The 25,767-nt window shown below is 40.1% G+C and overlaps 1 protein-coding gene across 3 annotated transcripts in view; it reads left to right on the plus strand.

The window, feature by feature from the left end:
- Positions 1–25,767, plus strand: part of MAPRE2 (microtubule associated protein RP/EB family member 2) — a 142,415-nt gene that overhangs the window by 36,337 nt on the left and 80,311 nt on the right. Inside the window, exon 1 of one of the 3 annotated variants that reach the window (XM_036244461.1) lies at positions 15,324–15,578. The exons of the other annotated variants lie outside the window; for them this stretch is intronic. Within the exon in view, the coding sequence (XP_036100354.1) occupies positions 15,460–15,578 (119 nt within the window). The 5' untranslated portion in view covers positions 15,324–15,459. Of the gene's footprint in view, positions 1–15,323; positions 15,579–25,767 lie in introns of those variants that run through there. 3 annotated transcript variants of the gene reach the window in all.

Raw genomic sequence — 25,767 nt, forward strand, 5'->3', positions numbered from 1 at the left:
GGTAGCTTAGAGGTCTAGCAGTCCCACTGAACACATAGTCCAATACAATAATTGGATGGAAGAATCTCTTTGTACAAGAGCATGTATGAATGATTCAAAATAGGAACACTTACCAGCTCTTTTCTCTGTTTATTGCCTATAGGGAAGTCTCATCTTATGCTGATACCAGGAGATAGAACTAGCATTCCAGGTTAAGAGGTAACCAAGTTAAACCCCACCCTTACTAAATGTGGTAGGAGATATGTTTCCAAGGGCAGTTAGATTGCATAAGGCTTTAAGCGCCAACAGGAAAACGGAATTTTTATACTGGACCTAGTAGAGAACCGCTGAAAACTTTTGAAAAAGAAGGGAGGAAAGAACAATTTCACGGTGGTAAGTCAGAGGCACTGAGAAGTAAGCTGGGAAGCAAGAGAATCTCATAAGCTAGTCATGCGGTGGTATGTCTGTTGTAGTGTGTTAACAGTGGGAGAGGAAAGGGAGGGGCCTACATATCACATTGTGAAATAAACAGATATGGTGACCACATTAGAGACACGGGAGGGAGGGCAACAATTCTGAGGATTCAAAACGGAGTGCTGGCTCTGGGTCCAGTTCAAGCAGGGGACGTGGAAAGTGAGGGAGCCTTAGGGGAGAATCTTCCTCATTAAATGCACTGTGAATTATCCCAATCAATGGCACCAACCTAATTTCTGCTTCTTCCCCTGGTCTGCTTTTATTCAGTAAGTGAGAGAATGCGGTAATGACTGTAGACACCACACTACGTTTTACAGGGTGCTTCTGGAAGCAATGGAGATCTTATTTTTTGAGTTGCTCTCGTGGCAACTCTGCCTCAGAAGAATCGACTGGGTCAGCAGAAGAGGCTTGTTTTCTGCTGATGTCTCTGTCACTACCACATAGGGTCTGGAGTGTCCCACTAACCTCCCAGAAATAGTTGGCATCTCTGCAGAAAAATCGGTGTCACACTAACCCCTTTACCTGCATCTGGACCCTCCTGTTCCTGTGCCAGGCGTGGGGAGTTGAGAACTTCTGTGTGGCTTTGCCAGCCCCCAGGGTTTCCAATATAAAATGAAGGACTGCCCTGGCCAGTTTGGCTCAGCGGTTAGAGCGTCGGCCTGCGGTCCGGAGAGACCCGGGTTCAGTTCCCGCTAAGGGCACGTACTTTGGTTGCAGTTTGTCCCCGGCCGTGGTTGGTCGTGCGGGTGGCAGCCACTCGATGTGTCCCTTCACGTCGATGTTTCTCTCTCTCTTTCCCTTCCTCTCTCTCTCTCCCACTCTATCTGTACAAAAAATGGAAAAATATCCTCGGGTGAGGATAAAAAAATAAAAATAAAAATAATAAAATGAAGGACAGGTTCCCTCTACTTTCAAACTCCCAAGCAAGCTTGGGATGAGGCTGAAGTTAGGAGAAAAGGCAGGATTCCTTCTGGGGGACTCTCACCAGCCCTACCTCAAGAGTGTCTAACTAGTCATGTAGTCTTATGGCTCACAGCATAGCTTTAGGTTCTGAGTCCTTCAAGGATTATAAACTTTTAATATTTGAAAATCAGAATTTCAAGGCACACAAACTTTTCTTCAGATTATGCTCTCTGCCATGGGCTTAAAAGTCTACTTTTGAAACAACAGTTGAGCACTGACTTCTTTCTTCTCTAGAGTTTCTGCTTTAATAACCCCATGCTGAGAAAATGGGGAGTCAGAAGGTGAAGCCAGTGTTTCAGGGACAGAATGTATTTTCCAAAGATGGCTACCACACTAGTGTCCCCTGTGTGTGATGCTGACACTTTCCATTTAGCTTATCAATGGAGTATAGCCCTTCCTCTTGAATCTAGGTGGACTTTTGTGGTTGCTTGACCAGCAGAGTGGCAGAGGTTATGGTTTGTGACTTCTAAGACTGCCCTTTAGAGATGAGAGCTAGGAAGCCAACCTGTGTAGGTGTTCTACCAGAGACCCAGCTGAGATCCCAACCAAGGCAATGCCAACCCCCAGTTATGAGACTGAGGAAGCCATAAAGATGACTTCAGTAGTCAGCCACCTTCTAATTTCGACTGCATGAGAGATGGGTGAGGACCACCTAGTTGAGCCCAGTCAGCCTCCAGAATAATAAGATAGTAATAAAAGTATTACTGTTGTTTTAACCCCCTGGGTTTTGGATTGACTCATTTTAGAGACTCAACAAGGCGTTGCTTTTATCAATTACTGCATAACTGACTACCCCAAAATTCATTAACTTACAAAGACACATTTTGTTATATCTCATAGTTTAGTGGATCAGGAATTCAGGAATGTCTCAGTTAGGCAATGTGTCTCTGATCCACATAGTGGTTATCATCAGCTGTGGTGGCTGGGTCTAGAGGATGCTTCTGCAGTCATATGTTGGGAGCCTTGGAACTTGGGTTCACTGCTTCCTTTGCCCCCTCCCCTCTCCCCTCCCTATAGTCACATCCTCTAGGGCCTCTTCACATGGCTTGTACTTCGCACAGCATGGTGGTCCCAGGGTAGTTGCTCTTCTTACGGGGCAGCTGACTTCCAAGAGACCAAGGCAGAAGGTGCCAGCCATTGTAAGGCCAAGGCTAGGAACTGGTTGGCATAATTTTTACCAAAACTTATTGCTCAAAGGTGTCACAAGAGGAGGAGAAATAGATCCAACTTTTGGACAGGAAGAGTGTCAAAAATTATGGCCCCAGTGGATAAAGGGGCAATCTGGTGTTATATCTCAAAATGTTACCTTGTAAATCTTAGTATGCCCATTTTCTGGATGAAGAAGCTGAGGCCAAGAGAAGTAACTGGGCAAGGTTGCTCACCTTGTAAGTACCAGCATCTGGCTTCAAATTCTAGTCTACATTAATCCAGACCATGACTGCTTTCTACTTCTACTCTTCTGTGCAAATTATAGTAATTATACAGTTTATACTACATTTTCTTTTTTTAATTGAGATATAATTGACATAACATTATTAGTTTCAAGTGTGCAACATGATTAAATATTTGTATATGCAACATGATCACCACAATGAGTCTAATTAACACCCATCAACACACATTGTTATATATATTTTTCTTGTGATGAGAATTTGCAACATCTTTTAGCAACTTTCAAATTTACAAGGCAGTATTATTAACTATAGGCAGCGTGCTGTATATTACATCCCCATGGCTTATTTATGTTATAATTGTTAGTTTGTACCTTTTAGCCCCACCTCCTTCACACATTTCACTCACCCCTTACCTTCGCCTCTGGCAATTACCATTCTGCTCTCAGTATCTATGAGTTTGTTTTTATATTCCACAAATAAGTGAGATCATGTGGCATTTTTCTTTGAGGTATTTCACTTAGCATAATGCCCTCAAGGTTCATTCGCGTCATTGCAAATGGCAAGATTTCCTTCCTTTTATGGTTGAATAATATTCCATTGTATATGGGTACCATATGTTCTTTATCCATTCATCTATCAGTGACCATTTAGATTGTTTCTATGTCTTGGCTATTATAAACAATACTGCAGTCAACATAGGGATTCATATAACTTTTTGTTCATATATATGTTAGTGTTTTTGTTTCCTTCAGATAAATTCCTAGAAATGGAATTGATGGATAACAGGTAGATCTATTTTTAATTTTTTGAGGAACCTCCATATTGTTTTCCATAGTGGCTGCACCATTTTACATTCTCATTAACAATATACAAGGGTCCCCTTTTCTCTACATCCTCACTAACACTTATTTTTTGTCTTTTTTATAATAGCTATTCTAACAGGTGTGAGGTGAGATCTCATCGTGGTTTTAATTTGCATTTCCCTTATGATTAGTGATGCTGAGCTTCTTTTGGAGTGCCTGTTGGCCACTTGTATGTCTTCTTTGGAAAAATGTCTATTCAGACGCTCTGCCCATCTCTTATTGAAATTGTTTTTTTGTTGTTTGCTATTGAGTTGTATGAGTTCTTTATATATTCAAACTTACTCGATATGCCTGGAGAAACAAGGATATAAACAATAATAGTGGGGGAACTGGACAAATAAGTCCCTGTGTATCTTTGTTGTTGTTGTTGTTGTTGTTAGATAGAGAGAGAAAGGGAGAGAGAGATAGAAACATTGATGAGAGAAACATCAATTGGCTGCCTCCTGCACTCCCCACACTGGGGATCGAGCCTGCAACCCGGGTATGTACCCTGACCAGGAATTGAACCAGGACCTCTCAGCCCATGGGACAACTTTTAATCCACTGAGCCCCACTGGCCGGTCCACCATTTATTGAAGGCACTGTCCTTTCCCCATTGTGTATTCTTGGCTCCTTTGTTATAAATTAATTGACCATAAATGTGTGAGTTTTTCTGAGAATTCTATTCTGTTTCATTGATCTATGAGTTTCTTTTTATGTCAATGTCATACTGTTTTGATTACTACAGCTTTGAAATATAGTTTAAAATTGGGAAGGTTGATATCTTCATTTTATTCTTCTTTCTCAAGATTGCTTTGGTTATTTGAGGTATTTTGTGATTCCATATAAAATTTTGGATTGTTTTATTTCTGTGAAAAATGCCACTGGAATTTTGATAGGGATTGCATTGCATCTGTAGATTGCTTTGGGTAGTATGGACATTTTAACAATATTAATTTTTCCAGTCCATAAGCGTGGAATATCTCCATTTATTTGTGTCTTCTTCAGTATCTTTTATTAATGCCTTATAGTTTTCAATGTATATGTCTTTAACCTCCTTGGTTAAATATATTCCTAGGTATTTTATTCTTTTTAATGCCATTGTAGTGGAATTGTTTTCTTAATTTATTTATGATAGTTCATTATTAGTGTATAAAAGTGTAACAATTTTGTATATTGATTTTTTTTTTTGATTTTTTTTTATCCTCACCCGAGGACATTTTTGTTGTTGTTGTTGTTCAGATAGAGTGGGAGGGAGAGAGAGGAAGAGAGAGACAGAGAGAGAGAAACATCGATGTGAAAGGGACACATCAAGTGGCTGCCACCCGCACGACCAACCAGGGCCAGGGACAAACGGCAACCAGGGCATGTGCCCTTAGTGGGAACCGAACCCAGGTCTCTCTTGTATATTGATTTTGTATCCTTCAACTTTACTGAATTGATTAGTTCTTATAGTTTTTTTTGGTGGAGTCTTTGGGCTTGCTTTTTTAAATATACAATATCATGTCATCTGCAAATAGTGATAGTTTTATTTCTTCTTTTCTGGATTAGATGCCTTTTTATTTCTTTTTCTTGCCTAGTAATTTATATTATATGTTCTTAATTCTAAACATCTAACTGCTATCTTCAATAAGGAAGACACCATCTCCCCCCTTAAAACGTACATGTGCACACACACACACACACACACCACCCCACAGCTCTAACTTTTAAAAATTCTAGAGAGATATTCTAAATGGCCTGACTTGGGGCACAGGCTTAACTCTGAATCATCCCTTAGTGCAAAGTGGATGGAATATTATAATTGTCAAGTTCTATTTGAATCACAAGGTTTGAAGAAATAGTTCCCAGAAGGAGACGGGAAAGACAAAATATTAAAAATTTGTGCACATTGCATTACATGTCATTACTTCTCATTTATAATGATCCCATTGCATTCTTGAATACTGATAGCATCCTCCCTGAAGAGACTGGAACTGGGGGTGAGAGGGGTGTTTGAAAGGCAGGTTGTGTAGGGGAGTTAATCCCAAGGATTAATCTAGCTTTACTGGCTGACTATTAACTCATTGCAGCTCTCTATATGTTGTTTAGACTAAGATCCCTTTGGATATCATAGGGGTCTGATTCCTTCATACAGAAATTAAATAGAAGCCACTTCAAGGTCACCCTTTATGTTTTCATGTGTTATACTCTGTAGTTGAAACTCTCATGTTTATACCCTATTAGATATTCAGTGAATATGAATTGAGATCATGAAGATACTTGACATTATAAGCTCATAATTAAACAAAATATACGCACTTAATTAAAACATTTCTAATGGAAACAGTCTTACTTCATAATTTCCATTTGCATTCTTTTTTTAATGAAGTAAGCTTCTTTAATTTCTTTTTAAAAATTTTATTTGGATGAGGTCAGAAATTGGTGAATTTCTCTTCCATTACTCACACTGCTTCCCAGCTGCTGGCCTCATGTTCCCTTGACACACTGTTGAGGAACCATCCGTGAGCCATAGCTCTGCTGCCATGCACAATAGACTCCACCAAGAAGCCTCAGGCCTCAGGCTTAGGAAGACCCTCCTTCCCAATGTCCCTGGTTGCCATTGGTGGCTGGGCTCTGAGTGGCTCTGAAACTCTGGAGACCACTGGTACCTGATAGAACTATTATTGTCCCCACCCCTCTCCCATTGGCTTCATATTTATAAATGGAGTTTCTTCACTCCGGACTTCTTACTATCAAAGTCAGAAATAAAGTCCAATGGTTTTCAGCAAACAAGTACCAGCTTGAGTCTATTATGGGTCTACAAACCACAGCCCACAGTCCAAATCTAGGTTGTCACTAGGTTTTGAACAGCTGTTAACCTAAGGGTGGGTTCTTCATTTTCCATTGATTGAGGGTAGATAGGAATCAAAAATAATAATATTTGTAACACATGAAAATTATCCAAAATTCAAATTTGTGTTGATAAATAAAGCTTTATTGGGGAGGGGGGGAGCCCAATGGGTTAGCTGACTTTTGAGAGCCCTAAAGAAATCATTGCTTGACAGCTTCTGAGACTTTCCGAAAGATTATTTGTTAATGGTACCTAGAGTCTCTTCATTTCCCTTTCCAATCACCTGAGCCCACAATGCCTTTTATCCCTTTTTAATTGTCCTACCCAGTCAGTTCAATAAGATGTGTTTTATTTAAACATGGAAATAAGATAGGGGATTGAGCCCTGGCCAGTCTGGATAATCAGTTAAAGCATCGGCCTGAGGACTGAAGAGTCATGGGTTTAATTCCAGTCAAGGGTGTGTACCTCAGTTGCAGTTCGGTCCCAGGCCCTGGTTGGATGGTGCAGGAGGCAGCCAGTCAATGTTTCTCTCTCCCATCAATGTTTCTCTCTCTCTCTCCCTATCCCCCTATCCCCCTCCTCCTCCCCTTCCCTCCCCTCCCCCACCCTCTCCCCCTCCTCCTTTCCCTCTCCCTCTCCCTCTCCCTCCCTTCCTCCCTTCTACTCTATCTGATAATCAATGGAAAAATATCCTCCGGTGAGAATATTTTTGAAATAAAGGAATTTCATGAACTCGGGCATGGACACATTTCAGTGAGAGCATTCAAATAGGCATGTGTATAGCTAGATGGTTGGATTATAACAGTCTTGGTATAGTGAAAATGAAAGCAAATTTCAGCTTTGAAAACAAATACCAAAAAAATTGCCTGTGGTCTCTTCACCCTCCAGAAGATAGCAAACAAAAAGACATTCATAGTCGAGGCAAAGAAAATAGTTAATCACTATAAACAAGGATAAGAAATTTATATTTCTCTCGTAATAACACATACTGCTAACCCCAAATCCTGGTATCTCTTCCTCCCTCCCCTTTCCTTTTCCTTCACCATAATGTACAACTCCTATCCTTCTGATTCTAAATCTCTTCCACAAATGCTGCTCTCCTGTTCAGTCTCCCATCCCTTCCTCATTCCCTCTGCCTACAGCCTTTTCCTGGCTTTATCTCTGTGCTCCTTAGACAGAATTGTCTTCAGGGCAGCAATATACATTCTCTTGCCTCTGTGTCCTTCTGCTGTCTCATTCTGCTACTCCCCAACCTACATTCTGCATTCTTTCACCCAGGTTTTATCAGACCCTAGTGGAAGGCAGGCTGTTAGTGAATAAGAATGACAGCTTTTGACATCTAGTAGGCATGTTCATGCCCCGTTTGCCACTTCCTGGCTAGTGATTGGACGATTATTTCACTAGTTACTTCCTCTGACAAATGGGATTTAAAATTGCTGCTTCCTGATACATTTCTGTGAGGGTTAAAATACCTACTCAAAGCATAGTATTTGGCTCATTAAAAAGTACTCAGTAAACATTAGGTATTGCTATTGCTATTATTGTTGTCATTATTACTAGAATTCCATATCTGTGCCAACAGACACTGCTAACACTACTACAAATTAATGGCTTCTAGCTGGTTTTAAGCCAACATGTTTACAATGGCTTTTCAAAGCCCTGTACATTCTGGTCCCTCTGTGATCTTTCTGACCTCATCTCTAAGTCCTCCCCCTACCTCACAATGCACACATTCATACACTTGAGTTTAAGTTCCATGAGGGCAGGGAATTTTATATTTTGTTAATTTCTATATTTTCAGTGCCCAGAATTCTCCTAGCACATAGTAGGTGTTCAATAAATATGTGTTGAATGAATGATTGAGCCCTAATATAAATAAATATCACTGCTTTGGTGAAGCCTTTTCTATTCTCCCAGACATGGTCACTTTTCTTTTCTGTATTCCTGTGATACTTAATACATTCTTCAATTATAACATTTATCACATTGTATTTTTATGGAAAACATATTTAAAGCTCTTAAATTTAACCAGATGGTATAATTCAAAAGCACATTTCTATTTAATAGAGTGAAGCCTCACATTGCACAGATTTGATTCAATGATTACAGAAATCACAGTGCTCTGTGACTGTTTTCAAATTGCATTCCCATCATGTTCTATGAGTTATTCCACAAAAGTAAGTTCAAGCTTGAGAAAATCCAAGAAAAAGCAAATTAGAAAGTAAATTCCAACACAGAGAAATCGTACGCAATGGCATGTTCTGTGTTTTGACATTACAAAAACCTTGCTATTTTACTAGCACATAGGGAAGAGGCTTGCAAAATGCTGCCGTGTGTAGATATCAGCACGGCTGATAAATGTGGCTGATATATAATCTGCAAAGACAAGTAATTTCAAAAGTCAGTCCTGGAGGAGCACACCTGTTTAGGTTGGCTCTGGAGAGTGTTTCTTCATCAGGGAGAAAATATTATTTACCACTTTTTCTTAAATGAAATGCTATTACTAAAAGCCAAGAGACATATACATATCATACAATTCTCACTGGATCTGAAGAAAGAACTAATAAAACCTTCTATGCTTTGGGGTTACGGTAGTGAACGAGGACCACTCTCAAATACATTTCTGTGCCACCAATATGATTTCAGGGCCAGTGCCCCTAGCTGACCAATCACATATTTATTCACTGCTATCATTTTGGGTGTGAAACATATTTTAAGTCATTGATTGATACACTATTCCTGTCCTTCCCTACTGGGAAATATCCTCGGACATACACGTGGGAGAAATTACTTTCCCCAGGACAGCAATGGTGACAGCTAAGAGGAATCTTCTGTCTGCATTCAGAGGTGATAACAATCTAAGGCAGCCCCCATCTCAGGTGGTGTGACAGCTGTGAATGCCTTTGACTGTGGTGTCTATCTAGTCCAGTGAGCACATTTTAACCTGGAGACGGCATTCATGATGAGTGGGTGTGTCTGAGATGGAATCAGGATTAACGTCCATCCTGGCTAATGATTTCATATATTCTCGGCTACTGTCTCTGGGGTTTTTTCAAATCCAAGGCAGTGAAAAATGCCTGTGCTAGGTGAACCTCACATGTTAGAGAAGTAGAGAGACAGTGATTTCTGCCCATACACAGCTGTTGGTACTTGCTGGCAGGAGTCTCAAAAGAAATGGAATTGTGCTACAAGCTAAGAACTCTGAAAATTAAAATCTGGTTGCTTCCCAGTTCCATCTTCAATTGGATCTTTGTGCTTGGACTGCTACTGGCTTCCTCTTATGCTTGTTCTCATGTCTCTGGCTCTGTGTCCACCTCAATAATCCTGCTCTCCAAACATGAGTTTTAAATTTTTGTTTGACCTGTTTTTCTTTTTTGTTGGGCGGGGGGATGTCTTGACCCAACTAGAATGGGGGCTCAGAGATAGGATCAGTTTATCTGGTGCCTAACTGGTGCTCATTCATAAACATATTGACCCCTCTGATATTGCTAGGAGCTTTTTAATGCAAATACTTGTTGATTCTAGTTAGTTGCTGATACCATATTTATGACCCTGGATTTAACATCTCTTTCTTCCTTTAATATCTTTCCTAGGTCAGAATACTAGTAAATTTGCAAAGAACTGCAGCTTTCCCTGCTTGCTGAAGATTTCTTTATTCTCTTCAGCTCTGGAATCCAACTTCTTAAAAATACCTTTGAGAACACCTTACCAAATGTAGTGAACACTTCTCTGCCTTATCTGATTCAGACTTTCTCTGATATTTGGCCCCAGAGACTTCTCCCTCCTCTCTGCTTCTCCCCTGGGCCCAGTGAAACCACTCTCTCTCCTGATTTGCCCCAGCATACAAAATCCTTCACAGTCTCTTTTTGCAGGCTTTTTTTTTTTTTTTTTTTTTTAATCAGCTTTTAAAGAATTCCATCCCAGGGCTTCTCTCTCTTCCTGAGTGAAGTGTCAACGCCCACAGCTTCAATTACCACCTATGAGATAATTTCCTCCAAACCTCCAAGTCAAGCATATCTCGGAGGTCAAAGACCCACAATTCCCTTATTCAACAGACACTTAATGAACACCCACTATATGTGAATCCCAGTGACCACTCATTGTCACCACTAGGATGTCCTATAGGTACATTTCTATGTCCAAAAATATATTATGAGGACCTTTCTTCCAGAAGGTAATTCAATCTCTATTTCCTAGTTTGACCATTGATACCATTATCACCTTGGTCACCTAAGACATAAACTGAGGATTCATTTGAAATGTCTCTTTCTACTTCACTATGCACCCTTAATCTTCATTCAATGTCTGTGCCCACATTCAGTTAGTCAGAAAATCCTGAGTTACACCCTCTGAAAAGCTCAGGTCTGTGCTTTCTTTTTGAACCCCTTGGCCTCTGTCTTAGTTTAGTCCTCATCACCCTGACTCATTTTAATCTTCCCCAATATACCCTCCATACCTGTCAGAACTCCCTCCTTAAAGCATTTCATGGTTCCAAAACTACCTTTAGAATTAAGGTCAACTTCTTAGCGTGACCATAGCACTTTTCTGCACCCGGTCTTTGCCCTGTCTCCTGCCACTGTGTACTCCATTCTGAGTGCACACTAAGCAACTTACTGTCTCCCAGAGACATTACACCCTTTCCTACCTCTGTACCCAAGCATATGTGCTTGAGGAGTCCTGTCCTTTGTCTTCCCTCTACACTACCATTTCTCTCTTAAATGACAGTGCTGCCTAGTGGACAAGTGTGTGCATTTAGGGGCTGAGCATTCCTGATATCCAGTCCTGAACAAGTTTCTTTTCCTCTTAGAGCCTCCTTTTGTCATTAGGGTTGTTTTGAGAATCAAATCAGGTATTTGTTGAATAAACAAATGAGTTACATATTCATTTAGTGCCTACTACCTGCCAGGCACTGTTCTAGGAATTGCAGATATAGCAGTGAACTAAACAGTTGAAGCCCCTGACCTAAAAATTCTTACATTCTATCAGGTACATAGGAAGTCAACAAAAAAGTTGTTATTATTTGTCCAAGGCTTAGGTAATAGCTCCTTGGGGTAACTTTGCCAGATCTACTTGCCAGTTTCCATTCTGAATTAGGTGCTCATTTCCTATGGTCTTATATCACCCCATGTGATACAGTTATTACAGCATTATGTTGTATCTTAATTTCCAATATTTTTTAAAAGTATGTTTTTATTTTTGAGAGAGAAAGAAAGAAACATCGATGTGAGACAGAAACATCGATTGGCTGCCTCCTGCACACCCCCTACTGGGGATCAAGCCCAAAACCCAGTCATATGCCCTGACCAGGAACTGAACCAGGACCTCTCAGTCCATGGGACAATGTTCAATCCACTGAGCCACACCGGCCAAGCATAATTGCCAATATTTTTATCTTCACCGACAACAACGAGTTTCTCAAGGACGGAGCCTGGGACTTTTTTTCTTGTTTGCCAGCTTCCAGTACACAAGAAATCCAATTATAGGTGTCAAGTGAATGAATAAACATTTTAGGATATACCTAATATATTATTCAAAAATAACACATACTGCTGAAGAGCATTTGCTTTATGCTAGACCCTGTGTTAACTGTTTAAATACATTATGTAATTTAATCTTCACAGCAACAGTATGAAATCAGTATTATTACACTGACTTGATAGATGAGGAATCCAAATCTTAGAGATGCAAGATAACTTGCTAGGGTCAAGCAGGGGTTGAAACCAAGCTGGGGAACCAGGTCAGCCTGATTCTAGAGCCCCAACTTTACTTATGATGCTTGAGTAGAGGAGCCATTTCTCCATGGGGCAGTTGGAAATGTAGCACATGGTGTACATATACTTTATTATAGGTATACCTGTGTACATAAGGCAGAACTTGAATCCACAGTTGATGTACACAGGCATTTTAGCTTAGTTATGTTATCCTATACTGATCTGTGCATCTCTGCTTACATGCAGAGGGTTGGGGAAACATAGTTTTAAACTTGCCAGTTCAGTTTTAGCACCTCTTCCAGTTTAGACTATCTTTGAATAGCTCCATCTCTTGAGTGAATATTTAGTCTTTTAGATACCCTTTCCTCTCACTAACTCCTCTGCCTAACCATACCGAGCCACTGATTTCAGTCTTTACTATTAAGGGGATGCACCTGTTTGGGGTTGGGGGGATGAGTGTTAAGAATATGCTCTTTAAGGAGGTCTTTTCCTGGAGTCTCAAATGGGAAATGAGACAAAAGAAAGTCTCTTAAGCTGAGAATAAAGCCATTACCTCTCTAAAGACTCCTTCAGGCCACCTGAAGATGAGAGATCCTGCTTTTTCCTACTTTCGTATCTTTCTTTCTACACTCAGGTGGGGCTGGAAAGGGTAGACTCTTCCCTTTCTCTTCCTGCCTATTCTGCACTTTTCCTATGTCCTAGCTTCATCCTTCCCAAAGTGAAACTTGCCCTCCCCTTCTCCCTAGGGCTAAACTGGGGAGTAGCAGCCAGATCACCTGATTCTTGAGAAGAGAAATGAAAACACATCTGGTTAATATTTTCAAATTATTACTCCTGTTACCCCTGCGTCTTGGAGGGTAATCACGGGTCTCTGGAACTCTCTGGTTCCTTTATAGTAATGTGGCTCAGAGGAGTTCTGGAGGAAGATTTTCAAGGGCTTTTAGATACCTCCTTCATCTACTCACTACCCTTCCCCTTTTAGTCCATCAACCCAAATTCTTGGCCATAGTCTTCTCCTTCACAAATGGCCTAGAAACAGTGGGAGTACTCGCTCTACAACATTAATTGGTATCATCAGTGAGCCATGCATTTAAATTTTCACAAATGTAATTCCTATGATAACACCAATGATGTCTGACCTATTACTTAAATATGAGATTATGGAAAAGTAAGCTGTAATAAAGAACACAAAATGAGAGGGCGTACTCTGGAAACATTAAATACTTGATTTGTAGATTGTGCCTTTCAGCTTCAGACTATCTCCAAACAAAAGGGGAAGCTTTTGTGCAAGAGAAAAAAATCAGTAAGGAAATTGACAACCATGGGTTCAATAACAGAAATAGTAAGAGGAAGCAGATCTTTGTAGCAATGACTACACTCTCAAGCCCCTTATAGCTCAATGTGCAATGTGAGGCTTGGTGTATATCTCTTTTACTTAGATATATCTGTGTACCTTGTAAGTCTTAGGTCAGAATTGGATCTTTATTGTATAGGAAAAAATTCTCATGTAAAGTAAGATATGAAGAAATCAATTTGTATACTGTGAATTCACTGGAAAAGCATAAAATAAAATTATTAAAATAGCCCAAAAGGAGAATATAAAATAGGGGGGGGTGCCCCCTTGTGTGAGAATATCATTGCCATCTGGGTTGTAAACTATTTGATTCTAATTCCAGTAGCTTGATGCCAGAAATAACTTATTACCAGAGAGATATGCTGGAGAATTGTCAGGAATGGTGAAGTTTTTAACTTGCTTTTAATATCTGTATCATGAAATTATAAAGCTGATGAACCATACAATGATGTGAACAGGTAAGCCTTATAGCCTAGTACTTTCTGCTACATATATTTATGCTCTTTTATACCCAGTTCTTTCCTTCCAACCTCCCAAAAAGGTTAGAGACCACTTTTGATAACCAGAGAATCCTTCAAACTCTCTCCTCCTCAGAGGAAAGTAGTGGACACATCTGGGGTCTGTTCTGAGTTTATAATCTAACCCATAGACTTTGTACAGTAATAGCAAATCTATTCACAGCTATCTTTTCGCTCATGTTGAGAGTGTGCATAAAGTAGTTGATTTTTTCCTTGATCTACAATATTTATGAGCTCACATTAAATATAGATCACTACTGTCCAATCACATTGATAAAAGCATGTCATTTTGAAGTTCCAGTTCACTACTTTCTAGCTATGTGATCTTGAGCAAATTACTTAATCTCGCTAGTTTACTCATCTTTAAAATTGGGATAATAATAATAGTACCTGTCTCATAGCCAGGTACTATTTGAAAACTGCATTACAATGTTATAGAACAACTTGAATGTTGAGAGCTTCCAAATACTAAATTGGGTGTTCACATAATTCAAATGGAAATGAAATAAATGACAAGGAGTTAATTACCTGTATCAGAAGACAGTATAAGAATTTGAATTAGGGGGTCTTGGATAACTATCATGTTCTAAAATGGTGGTTATCTTTTTCACAAATCCTCTTTGGGGAGTCTTTTGTGCAGAAAATATCTTAATTTACCATCTTTAATCTTCACGTTATTAAAGGCTACATTGATTAGAAGAAAATACAGTTTCCTCTTAGGTTTTCAGGTCTGGGGCTTATTTTGAGGAGGAGGTTGCTTTTGTTTGGAGAATGGGGGAGGAAGCTGGAAATTCTAAACCCTTGGTCCGATACAGTTTTTAGAAGCAGGCCCCACTGGGTCTTATATTTTTCTGAAACCAGACCGAGTTTAATTTTAATGGCATAAGAACTTGGTATTGAAGGAGTTAAAGGGTCTCCCACACCCCTCTGCCTGAATCGCTCTTTTGTGTACACAGCTGCAGTTGGAGCACTGGTCGGAAAGGAAATGGTTAGAGGAAGAGCTGGGTTTGAGACCAGGCGAGTCTGCGAGGGGGGCAGGGGGTGGCCTGGGATTTTACATGCCAGATGTAGGCCTGCCCCGTGCCTGCCTGGAGCTGCTGGCGTGGTCACGCCGCGGGCCTGTGCGAATTCAGACGAGGTGATGAGTTAGCGAGTTGCTATGGTGACGGGCCGGGCCACGTGACCAGGGTGCTGCTGCCGGCGCTTTGACGTCAGCAGCTGGGAGGGCGGGACGCAGGAGGGCGGGGCGGGAGCCTGAGCTGGGAGAAGGGAGCTCGCGAGCAGGCAGCAGGCAAGGTCTGCGTGAGGAGCAGGCGAGCGGGAAGGCAAGGCAGCCACCTTCCTCACCAGCCAGCCCACAGCGGTTTGTTCCCTTCCTCGGGAGTGCGCCAATGCCTGGTCCGACCCAAACCCTGTCCCCAAATGGCGAGAACAACAACGACATCATTCAGGATAACGGGACCATCATTCCTTTCCGGAAGCACACCGTGCGCGGGGAGCGTTCCTACAGGTAATGGGTCTGGCACCGGGAGGGGGCCGGGCGGGGACCTCGGCGGGGGCGCGCGGAAATCCGGCCCGTTATATAATGAAACAGACACTACCCCGGACCGGGCTGCAGACGTGCGTTTGTGAAGGCAGTTTCCATGTGTCATGTGGGGCATGCATTGAGGCTTCGCGATTGCAGATGGAAAGCATTTTGTGAATAGGTTGGCTGCCTGCAAGGGGTCTCCCTCCGTCTCTTTCCATCCACATTGATGAAAATGCAAGCAGTGTTTCCCCCCTCCCCGAAGGGAGACAAGCTGTAGCACTTCCTTTCTTCGTTCCCTTTTAGATTTTAAAGGAACCCTGAGGTAGGCTGTGTCTAGAGGCAGAGGACAGGAGGATGCGAGGAAAATGTTTGCGCTGGCCCTGGTGTGTGTGCGGGAAAGATGGAATCCTCTAGATGAAGCTGCAGTCTGTGATGTTCAACCGCCAGATTGATGGAGCTTTGTAAGAATTCCGCTCGCTGATTGGTGCAAGGATTGACAGCAGAGGTCATGGTGTCAGGCATTCACCAAAATTTTCTTCACAGAACCTAAGGTTTATTAGAAAGAGACTGGACTGCAACGGACCTGAGAAAAACTGGGTGCCGTTCTGCATTTTCTTAGGAGTTTATGGCCTCTGCATGGGTGGGGAAGCCCGCCCTTTTTATTTACAGTCGGAAGGTAATTCCTGGTATTTTGCTGAGGTCTGATTTGAGGATGGGGCTGATCTTGGTCATTGTATTGTAAGCCGTTTGATTAATGAGTCGTCCTGTGCGGTTGGCATCATTTTTACATTAGCATATCTGGCAATATGTTCTAGCAGATAAGCTCATTAAAATTGTTTGCATTGTTTGATAAGGATAACAATGTAATGGAGAATGCAGCTAGAGTCTAATGCAGCTCAAGGCCAGACTTGAAGGGAGACTGATAGCTTCACTCATATTTCCTCTGAAGTTCTTTTGTACTGGGGTGGTTATTTTTAAATGTTACCTTGATAACCACTAACAATGCTTTTGCTTTGAAGCAGAGCACACATACCTCTGAAGTGCATCCTCTCAGCTAGTGAGCAACAGGAAATAACTCTTTTTTTTTTTACTATACCTTCATCTAAGCATTCAAATAGTATAACGGTAGAATATTCTGTGTGTGTAAATGTTTATAAAATAGGACCCAAAGGACCCCACTTTCTCTCTGTTTGACCAAAGAAACACTATTTGCTGACTCTGCCCTGTCATTTCTGGTAGTTATATAAATACTTGGAGTTAATTTTGGCTGTGCCCATGAAGTCAACAAAATCTCATGCCTTATGGTTCCAACTAATATGTTGACATGGCATCCTTACAAGTGCTTGTCATTCTTTTAATGGAAACCAAAATTGGTCCACAACTTCTGGGGTTCTCCTTTTGTAGACACAAGCTTATGATTGGAAAGTTGAGTCCCTCTGTTCCTTATTCCTCCCCACCTTTTTCTGTGCATATTCAAAGGCCTAAAATAGAATTAAAAACAAAAACCTTGAGTTGCTTTTAAACCTCACTTATTTAAGCTGTTCTTATAAGTATGCATTTGAAGACCTCATTTCTTAAATGATTTCATCTCTGCCATGTAGGTAGCCATTGCTTTTAAGATGGAGTTTAAATTTTACCACACGGGCCAGAGGATGTGGCCTAGTTGGGTTTTATTAGTCATATGAACTAACTTGAAATGACAATGGAAAATCACTTGGCGGAAAGGTTAAATGCTAATTTTGGTGATTAATTATTGCTTTAAAGTAAAGTTTTAGTTACCTTTTTAATTCAGTCTAAGTTATTTCCATTTCCTGAATTATTTCTAATTTGCTTTCCGAGTCTCTATAATGGTACCTGAAATTATGTGAAAAACACAACTGAATTGGAATAAAGATATGACAGAATGAATTCTTAACTCACTATGAGCATCATTGCATTTGTATTTTATATAATAGGATTATTGGACACTATAGTGAGAAATGTCATAGGTAAAATGAAGAAGAATCCTCCAAAATTGCATATGTGCTGTATTATACAAAGAGTGCACTCAGGGATAGACATATTTGATGTTACCCTCGGTCTACTTTTCTTTCGAAGCGGATGACCACTTATTTTTCTGTTGGGGCATAGGGGAAGGAAAAATGCAACACATTTTTCTATCCAGGAACTGTTCTGTAATTATTTTGGCATCCTGAGGCTTGAATACTATTGCCATGTAATTGCTGAGAAAACTTGGAAGGCAATTTGAAAGCCAGAATAGAGGTGTAACCAAATAAGTTTTGCTTTGGCTGTAGGTTCAGTATAACCCTCATCAGTGAAAAGTGCTTGAGAGTTCTGTTGGAGTCTCATGGAAGACCCAGAGACCTGGGATGTCAGAGAGAATTCTCTTTCTGGTTTCTTCATTGACTTCTAAGTAGGCCTCCCAGCAGGTCCGTTATCTTTTTAAAAGATACCTACCTTTGCTCATTATCTATACAGCATCTCACTGAGTTCTTATAAAGTTTTTGTGAGGTTAACTTCAAATGTTTAGAACAAAGACTTTCTTAAAAAGAAAAGAGCTATGTAAATATAAGAAGAATGTGGTGATTATTGAAAGAGGGACTCTTTTAGGAACTCCAGATGAACCGCCTCACCTGGTAGGTAGCATAGCTGAGAGGAGGAGGAGACAGCTAGACAAGACAGTGCTTCCCAGCACAGTCAGTGAGGAAGCCGCCACTCTTCCCAGCAGGAGACATTATTGCCATACATTTGCACCAGATTGTTTATAAATAAGGGTCAGATATGGTTCATGACCCAGATATCTTAACCCAGGTATCTCTTAGTGTAAACAGAGCCCAATTTTCCAGCCTGGACTAGAGTGGATAGTAAATCATTATTGAAACCTGTGTGCACTTTGGTTAGAAGAGCAAGTTTTCTTTGGAAAATCACCCCTCCATTAGTCATTTCAACTGAAAAGAGCAAGTGCAAAAATGGCTAGGTAGAGCCATATGGACGTGTCTCCATAGCTCAGGTCCACTACCATGTGATGATCTCCTGGGCACCAACTTCCTCACTGCATTTATGAGCACTAGAAATCCATGTATGTTAAGAGCAGTTTAAAATATAAATATGGTGTGGGCCATTTGAGGTGACACTGTTTAATTCACAGAGTGAGTGAGTCCTGGTCTGGATCTCCCCGGGGAGGCTACTCCCTATAGTTGTTTCATGTGAGTGCTAGTAGGAAATGAGATTTATTAACTGGCCCTCTGCCCACTGCATCTTTGTTTGCATATTCCAGGCTTTTAAGAATGAATGTATAAGTCCAAAGGACTATTTCCACCTGGGTGTGTGAAATGCAACTATAGTAGCATATGTTTCTGAATACTTTTTTAAAAAGTACTTGGCCCCTTGAAATGGACTGTAAAAAAAAACAAAACACAACTTTGCCAACTTTGAAAAATGAATGCATGTTAAGAAAAAAAGAATAATCATGCATGTGTGTGTAAAAGATAGTTGTGAAAGTGTGTTCCATTTAATAAAAGCTATTGTAACATGGCTCACTTTAATCAGAATGTAGATTTCAGATCATACTCCCAGAAACAGTAGCTGCAGATATTAAAAGTCTAGTCTCATGTGTCTCTGCTATGTATGTATTAATATCGTCTGGGTTTACTACTACTGTCTTAGGAGGTTTTCAAAAATAGTAATTTTTGTCCTTAATATTTTTCTTAGTATTTATTAAAAAATCAAAGGATTACTTGATGCTTTGATTCTTAGGTGCCCAATATTTGAACTTCTTTTCAGGGTCTTTTGTCAGAGCTTCTGGATGCCCTTAGTGAGAGGCTCACCCCTCCTCGCCAGTGGCTGTCACTGGTTGTATCTGTTTACAGTGCATTAGCTTCGCAGAACAGTGGTTTGAGATAGTCCTCTGAATTTAGGTGGTTGTTTTTCGTATGCATTATTTTATCTATATTTACAGGGACCTCTTGAAGCTTCAATGAATAATCTCTTAGATTAATGGAGGGGGGAATATTGAGACTAATATCAATATTCTGTTTGGTGTGGAGAATTGACAAATACTTGAGAGTCTGCTCTGGGCAAGCTCTCTGCTGGATGTCCCTTCAAGGACCTTGAGTTCTAGCAAAGTCAGATGTTTGAGCAGTTCATTTTGTAACAGATATACCTTGTGAATATTTGGCTTGGTCTGATAGCAAAAGTGGTTTGCATTTCCTGAGCCCACAGTGACTCAAAGTAGAAAACGATACCCTCAGGGCCAGTATACTAAACTAAACCACACTGGAAGACCAAACATTTTGGTGAAAAGAGTGTAGGCCTTAGAATCAGAATTTTGATTGGCCTGGCAAGGTGTACAATGGGCAGAAGTGGAAAATAAGGCAGGAGCACTGTAAGGCAGGCAGGGTGGTCAGAACTTGAAAGCTCATTAATCAAAAAACGGCATAATGTCAACAGAAGTGTGTATGCTGGAATTGATGTCCTGTTTTGAAATGAGAGTTAAAAGGAAAATGGAGTTCTAACAGTGCCCCAACCCTGAAGGCTCCAGAAGTACTAGAGAATCCTTCATTCACCAGGGGAGAACTCTCTGGAACCCAGTGTAGGGATCAGGACAAGTACACAGATGTTCCCTGGCTCAAGGCATCTTTCCCCCAGAACAATCACAACTTCCAGCCCATAACAGGACTGGTACTTGGGTCAGACAGTGGCTTCTATATTTGCAGAAGACCACTTCATAGTTAGCAGCCTAACTTCAAGGGGTAGCTAGTCTGTATGCTTACACTATTCTAATCATCCCACACTCAAAAGCAAGGTGCCTGTTACTTCATTATGGAGGACCCTCCTGAGTCATTTAATACCATAAAATGTACAGACGTGACTGATGAAACTGCTCAGGGCGCTCCATGTGGCTCCGGTGCCAATTCCTCTGATAACTGGACGGTGATCACCTGCTGGCGGTCTCTGGAGTAGACTGAGAATTTAACTTGGATTGTATGGGTTTGTTTACTTTTGAGTTTTGTTAATTTCACTTTAAAGGAAAAATTGATTTGTTCCTCTCCTGTGAAAAGGATCTTTTCCCACAATGAATTATGATAGAATATAGATATTTGTTAGCCTGACTTTAGGCTATCTTTCAGCTATCAACTGCTATAAAACTAAATTGGATATGTCATATTCATCTAGTATCTTAAGCACTATTCCAACAACCCTTTTTCTTATAATACTGCATACACATCCCATTGGCAGCGTATGAACCTTGTTTCTTAGTTAATTTTAAAATTATGATTGTTTATCTTGGTGTTTTGATCCTTGGAATTTATATGTTGAGAGAAATCTTTCAAAATGGAAACCCACAGTTCAATTAGGCAAAAACTGAAATTATACGACTTGCACCTTATAGCATGAATCAAATAAATTTCTCCTAAATATGTTTCTGTTAAATGCACTCCCATTTATTTTAATGAAAATAATCATTAGTGAAGTAAGATTAAATAGTTTTATAGGCCACCAAGAAATAATTTCTTAGTAGGTTACTAAAAAAAAAAAAAAAAAAAAAAAAAACTTGTATATTTTCAGTGTCATCTCTCCCCAGGCTAATTAGGATTTTCACTTAAACCAGGACAGACTTTTGTACTTAAAGCATTATTTTGTTTTTTCTAAATGTGGTAATATATACAGAGGATGGTCAAGTTGATGGCTGCTTTTAGTGATGGTGTCCTTTTGTATAATTTATCTAGAATTCAGTCTTCCTGTTTTTTCCAGACCTCATTTGGTTTGGGCAGGTAAATATGCCAAAAGAACCAGATCTGGGCCATGACTTGGAACAGAAAAGGAATAGGGCAAGAGATTTGAGAGAGAAGAGTACGTGTTATAAATAATATAGTGTGCATTGGTAGAAGTCTGTAACACTTGTGACCCTGCACACAGAATTGGTCCTGAAGTTTTTGGGCAGTGGTGTCGCTGCATAATACTAAAATGATAGTGCTGTTCATATGAGGCACACCTTAGATTTCTGTGATCCTATTTTACTTTATCTGGAAGTAGTGTTTTTTGTTTGTTTGTTTTTTGCTTTTGTTTTCTTTTAAAGACATTTATTTTTGTTCTTTAGAGTCAGTCTACCTTGGCAAAACCCTAAGAGGTAATTTGTCAAAAATGCCAGGGGCCTTGATGTCTCAGGGAAGTGTTCTTATGTTCAGTTTTACTTTGATTAGAAACAGTAGTATCCCTTCATTTAAGAGCTTGATTCCCTGCAAGGTTTGTTTTTGGTTCTCAGCAAATCAGGAGAAAGTGAAGCTACTGAAATGGTCTCCCTACCCCACCCCAGTTTGCGTCCTTTGTATCATTTTAGAATGCCGAAATGTGTTTTCAGATTGCTAACAATAAAAAATTTTTTAATTCTCACTCTTTAATTAACACAATTATTGTTATATTAAAATTTAAACCAAAATTCCAGCAGACTCTTAATCTGTTCTTTGAGCAAACTCGAGTTCCTTCTATATACTAAACTCTATGCTGGGCACTTAGAATATAAAGATAAATAAGACCCAGCCCCTCCTTGAAAAGGAAGGGGGCAAGGAAGGAGGAATCAGAGATAGGGAGATATTCACATTTGACCCCAATAAAATAATCTGATTGTTGTGCTGCTATCTGGGCAGAGGCAAAATTATCACTACTGTAATTTTCAAACGCCTTAAGAAATGGAGCATGAAAATAAAAACTGTGTTTGAGTGTGTGCCCCCTACCATGAGCTCTGTGTATAAGTTTTAATACAGCCTTAAGGCAGTTTTGAGCATTGTTGAGTGACCTATGTTGGGGGGAAGGTTACTTCTCCCTTGCAAAAAGTCCCTTAAAGACAAGTAAAAAAGGCTTGTCTTTTGGGCCACCAATTTTTATGATATTTGTATTGACTATCACTAGGTTAAAAAGAATTACACTATACTAACTTTTATAGAAAAAGTGAGGGAAAGGAGAGTATATAGTCATATTTACCTGATATGCCTGGAGAAACAAGGATATAAACTAATAATTGTGGGGGAACTGGAGAGATAAGTCCCTGTGTATCTTTCTATTTTAGAGAAAGAGGAAGGGAGAGAGAAATAGAAACATGGATTGGCTGCCTCCTACATGCCCCCCACTGGGGATCAAGCCTGCAACCCAGGCATGTGCCCTGACCAGGAATCGAACCCACACGTCTCAGACCATGGGACAGCACTCAATCTATTAAGCCATGCCGGCTGGGCCCTGTGTATCTTTTTATAGTCTTATTTTAACAGTGAGTTTTACCTGCTGATATATATTGGGAAGCATCTCAAAATATTCATGGACTTACTGAAGTCACATGGATGATATTAAAAATGTGCCTAATGCAATTACCACTCTTAATTAAAACAACATCACAAATCACAAATGAAATGTGCTCCTATAGTGTCTGCCCTTTGAGGTTTCACACATCGTAATCTATAGTCTATATTTTGTTTCACTTTCTCCAGAGTACATTGGATCTGCCTCCTGTGGTTTTTTTGTGATGTGTCCAGCCTGCTTAGTATGCTCCATGAATCTTGCACTAACTGCAAAATAATCCTCTGTGAGGATTCTTTTTCCATATCCTCTTTGAATTTTTGTTTTCTTCTCATTTTTTGAGCACCTGCTGCATGCCAGGTACTGTGTGGGGCCCTAAAACAGTGAGATTACAGGTTACTGCCATATTTTAGCCACTCTGCTGCAGTCGTCTGGCCTCCCCCCAACTCTTAGTCTGACCTAGACCATGGATGATATTGAGCAATATCAGGCCTTCATGTGACCCTTGCGTCAGTGCTAGTGTGACACTGGCCAGGAAACAAACTATCTACATTCACCATACTCTCTGCTCCAGCCCCCTCACCCACTAGTCCGAGGGAATTTCCATGAAGACTGACCAATTAAAAGTCACCAAAAGAAGAGCTTTGAATACACTATTCCAGCTATAAGGACCTGCTCACCATCAATAACTGAAATAGAAAGCTTGTGGAGCTTGTGAGCTGACCATCTCTGCTAGAAAAGGAGGAATTGAGAGAGGGGGTGATTGGTGGATGCAGCCTGGAGGGGGGTAGGTACAGCACAGCACGAGGGAGGGCTTCTTGGGGTGGATGTGCTAGCCCCTTGCTCCTCCCTCTTGTTTCTGGAGGCAGAGTAACGCTGTCCCTGCAACACTTGTTCTGCAGAGGGAAGAAGAAAGAAATGAGTCATCAGCCACCCAGGCAGGAGGCTGAGGACAGGAGGAAATGAGGACCTGTAAGTCTTTCCAAATTCCCTTAACGAGGCTAGCAACACACAATAAATTGAAAAGCAGGTTTGGTATTTAGGAAGCCAATTTTTCTCTCTCTGGAATTTCTGATAGACAGATAGGTTGTCATATCACTGACTTTAAGACGTCAGCATGAATAACACTGAACATGTTTTCAGCCTCTGGGATGAGTGTGTCACTGCTACCTCAGCTCCCGTTCAAAAGTAGGTCTGGACTGTCCAGCACCTCTCTGTTCCTACCCCACATTAAGACCAGTTGGGGTTCTCAAAGTCCCAGATTGCTATTTGGAGAGGCAGTGCGGTGTAGTGGCAAAGCTTGGGTTCTTGCTTGAGATTTTTCTATTCCAGCTGCATCCCTTTATAACTATATGATCTAGGGCAAAATTTTAGCCCCTCCAAGCCTTATTTTCTTAATGTGCAAATGGAAATAATAGCATCAACATCACAGAGTTCTTAATGAGGATTTAAAAGAGATACAGAATATAAAGTATACCAAGCAGCGACTGGTAGAACTAAATGCTTTTAAAATGTTAGCTAGTATTATTGCTTGTAGTTTTAATCTGCCCTTTTACCCTGTCTTTATATTAATCTATGACCTTTGTGTCCTCAGTACCTAGTACAATACCTGGCACATAGCATATGGTCACTAAAAGTCCAAACTGAATGTGGAAAAAATTCAAACAAATTATACTGTAGTCTTTTCCACTCTTCTCAACTTTATTAAGAATTGATTTAGAGCATCCATTTAGAGTATATGATTCAGTGAGTTTTGGCAGTGTACTTACCCGTGAAGCCATCACTCCCAAAAGATTCCTGATGCACTTTGGACTTCGTATCTCCTTTGTCCAAGCCCCAGGCAACCACTGCTCTGCTTTCTGTCACCATACTCTAGACTGTATTATATACAAATGGATTCATACAGATTGTCCTCCGTAGTGTCTGACTTCTTTTACTCAGTGTAATGATTTTGAGATTCATCCAGGTTGGGTTTATCAGAAGTTCAATACTCTGTATCGCTGAGTAGTAAGTATTCCATTGTATGACTGTACTATATTTTATCACTCACCAGTTGATAAACATTTGGGTTGTTTTCAGTTCTTAGCAATTATCAAATCTATGAATATTCATGTACATGTCTTTGTGGGAACATATGTTTTCATTTCTCTGGGGTAAATACCTAGGAGTAGAATGATTGGGTCATGCAAGTGGTGTTTAACATATATCATATACCAACTATACTTAAGGAAATAAATATTTTTAAAAAGAAACTTAAGATACTGTACACTTGTTTAAGGTGTTTGTACCAGTTACATTCCTCCCAGAAGAATGTGAGAGTTCTGGTTGTTTCACATCCTTGTCAACACTTGGTGGTGTCAGTCTTAAATTTTGGCCATCCTTACAGATGTATAGCAATATCTCATTGAGGTTTTAATTTATATTTTCCTGATGGTTAATAATGTTGGGCATCTTTTCGTGTGCTTAATGACTTTTTGGGTATCTTCTATAGTGAAGTGTCTATTTTAATCTTTTGCCCATTTAAAAAAATTAGATGGTTTATCTTATTGTTGTAAAATACATTCTGGATACCATAAAATAGTCTTGACTTAGATTTTAATGAATATGGGTCTGTTGTTCTTAACTGGAATATAAACCCCTCAAGAAAAAAGATAGCTGTTTCTCCCTGATCTTTGTCCACAATGCCTTTTCTAGCAATTAGGTCCAGCTCTCAGCAAGTATGTATAAAATGATTATATTAAAATAGACTGCATTGTTTTAACTCAGAAAAAAAACCCACTAAGCCCACTTTAAACTTTTGACATGAAAGAGTTAAATTTAGGACCTAGATTTTCTAAGGAGTCTTGTTAGATAAGAGAAGTTTGTTTTTTTTTAATTCTGT

This window comes from Molossus molossus, unplaced genomic scaffold (assembly GCF_014108415.1).
Source record: "Molossus molossus isolate mMolMol1 unplaced genomic scaffold, mMolMol1.p scaffold_m16_p_6, whole genome shotgun sequence".
In the NCBI taxonomy this organism is placed as follows: Eukaryota; Metazoa; Chordata; class Mammalia; order Chiroptera; family Molossidae; genus Molossus; species Molossus molossus.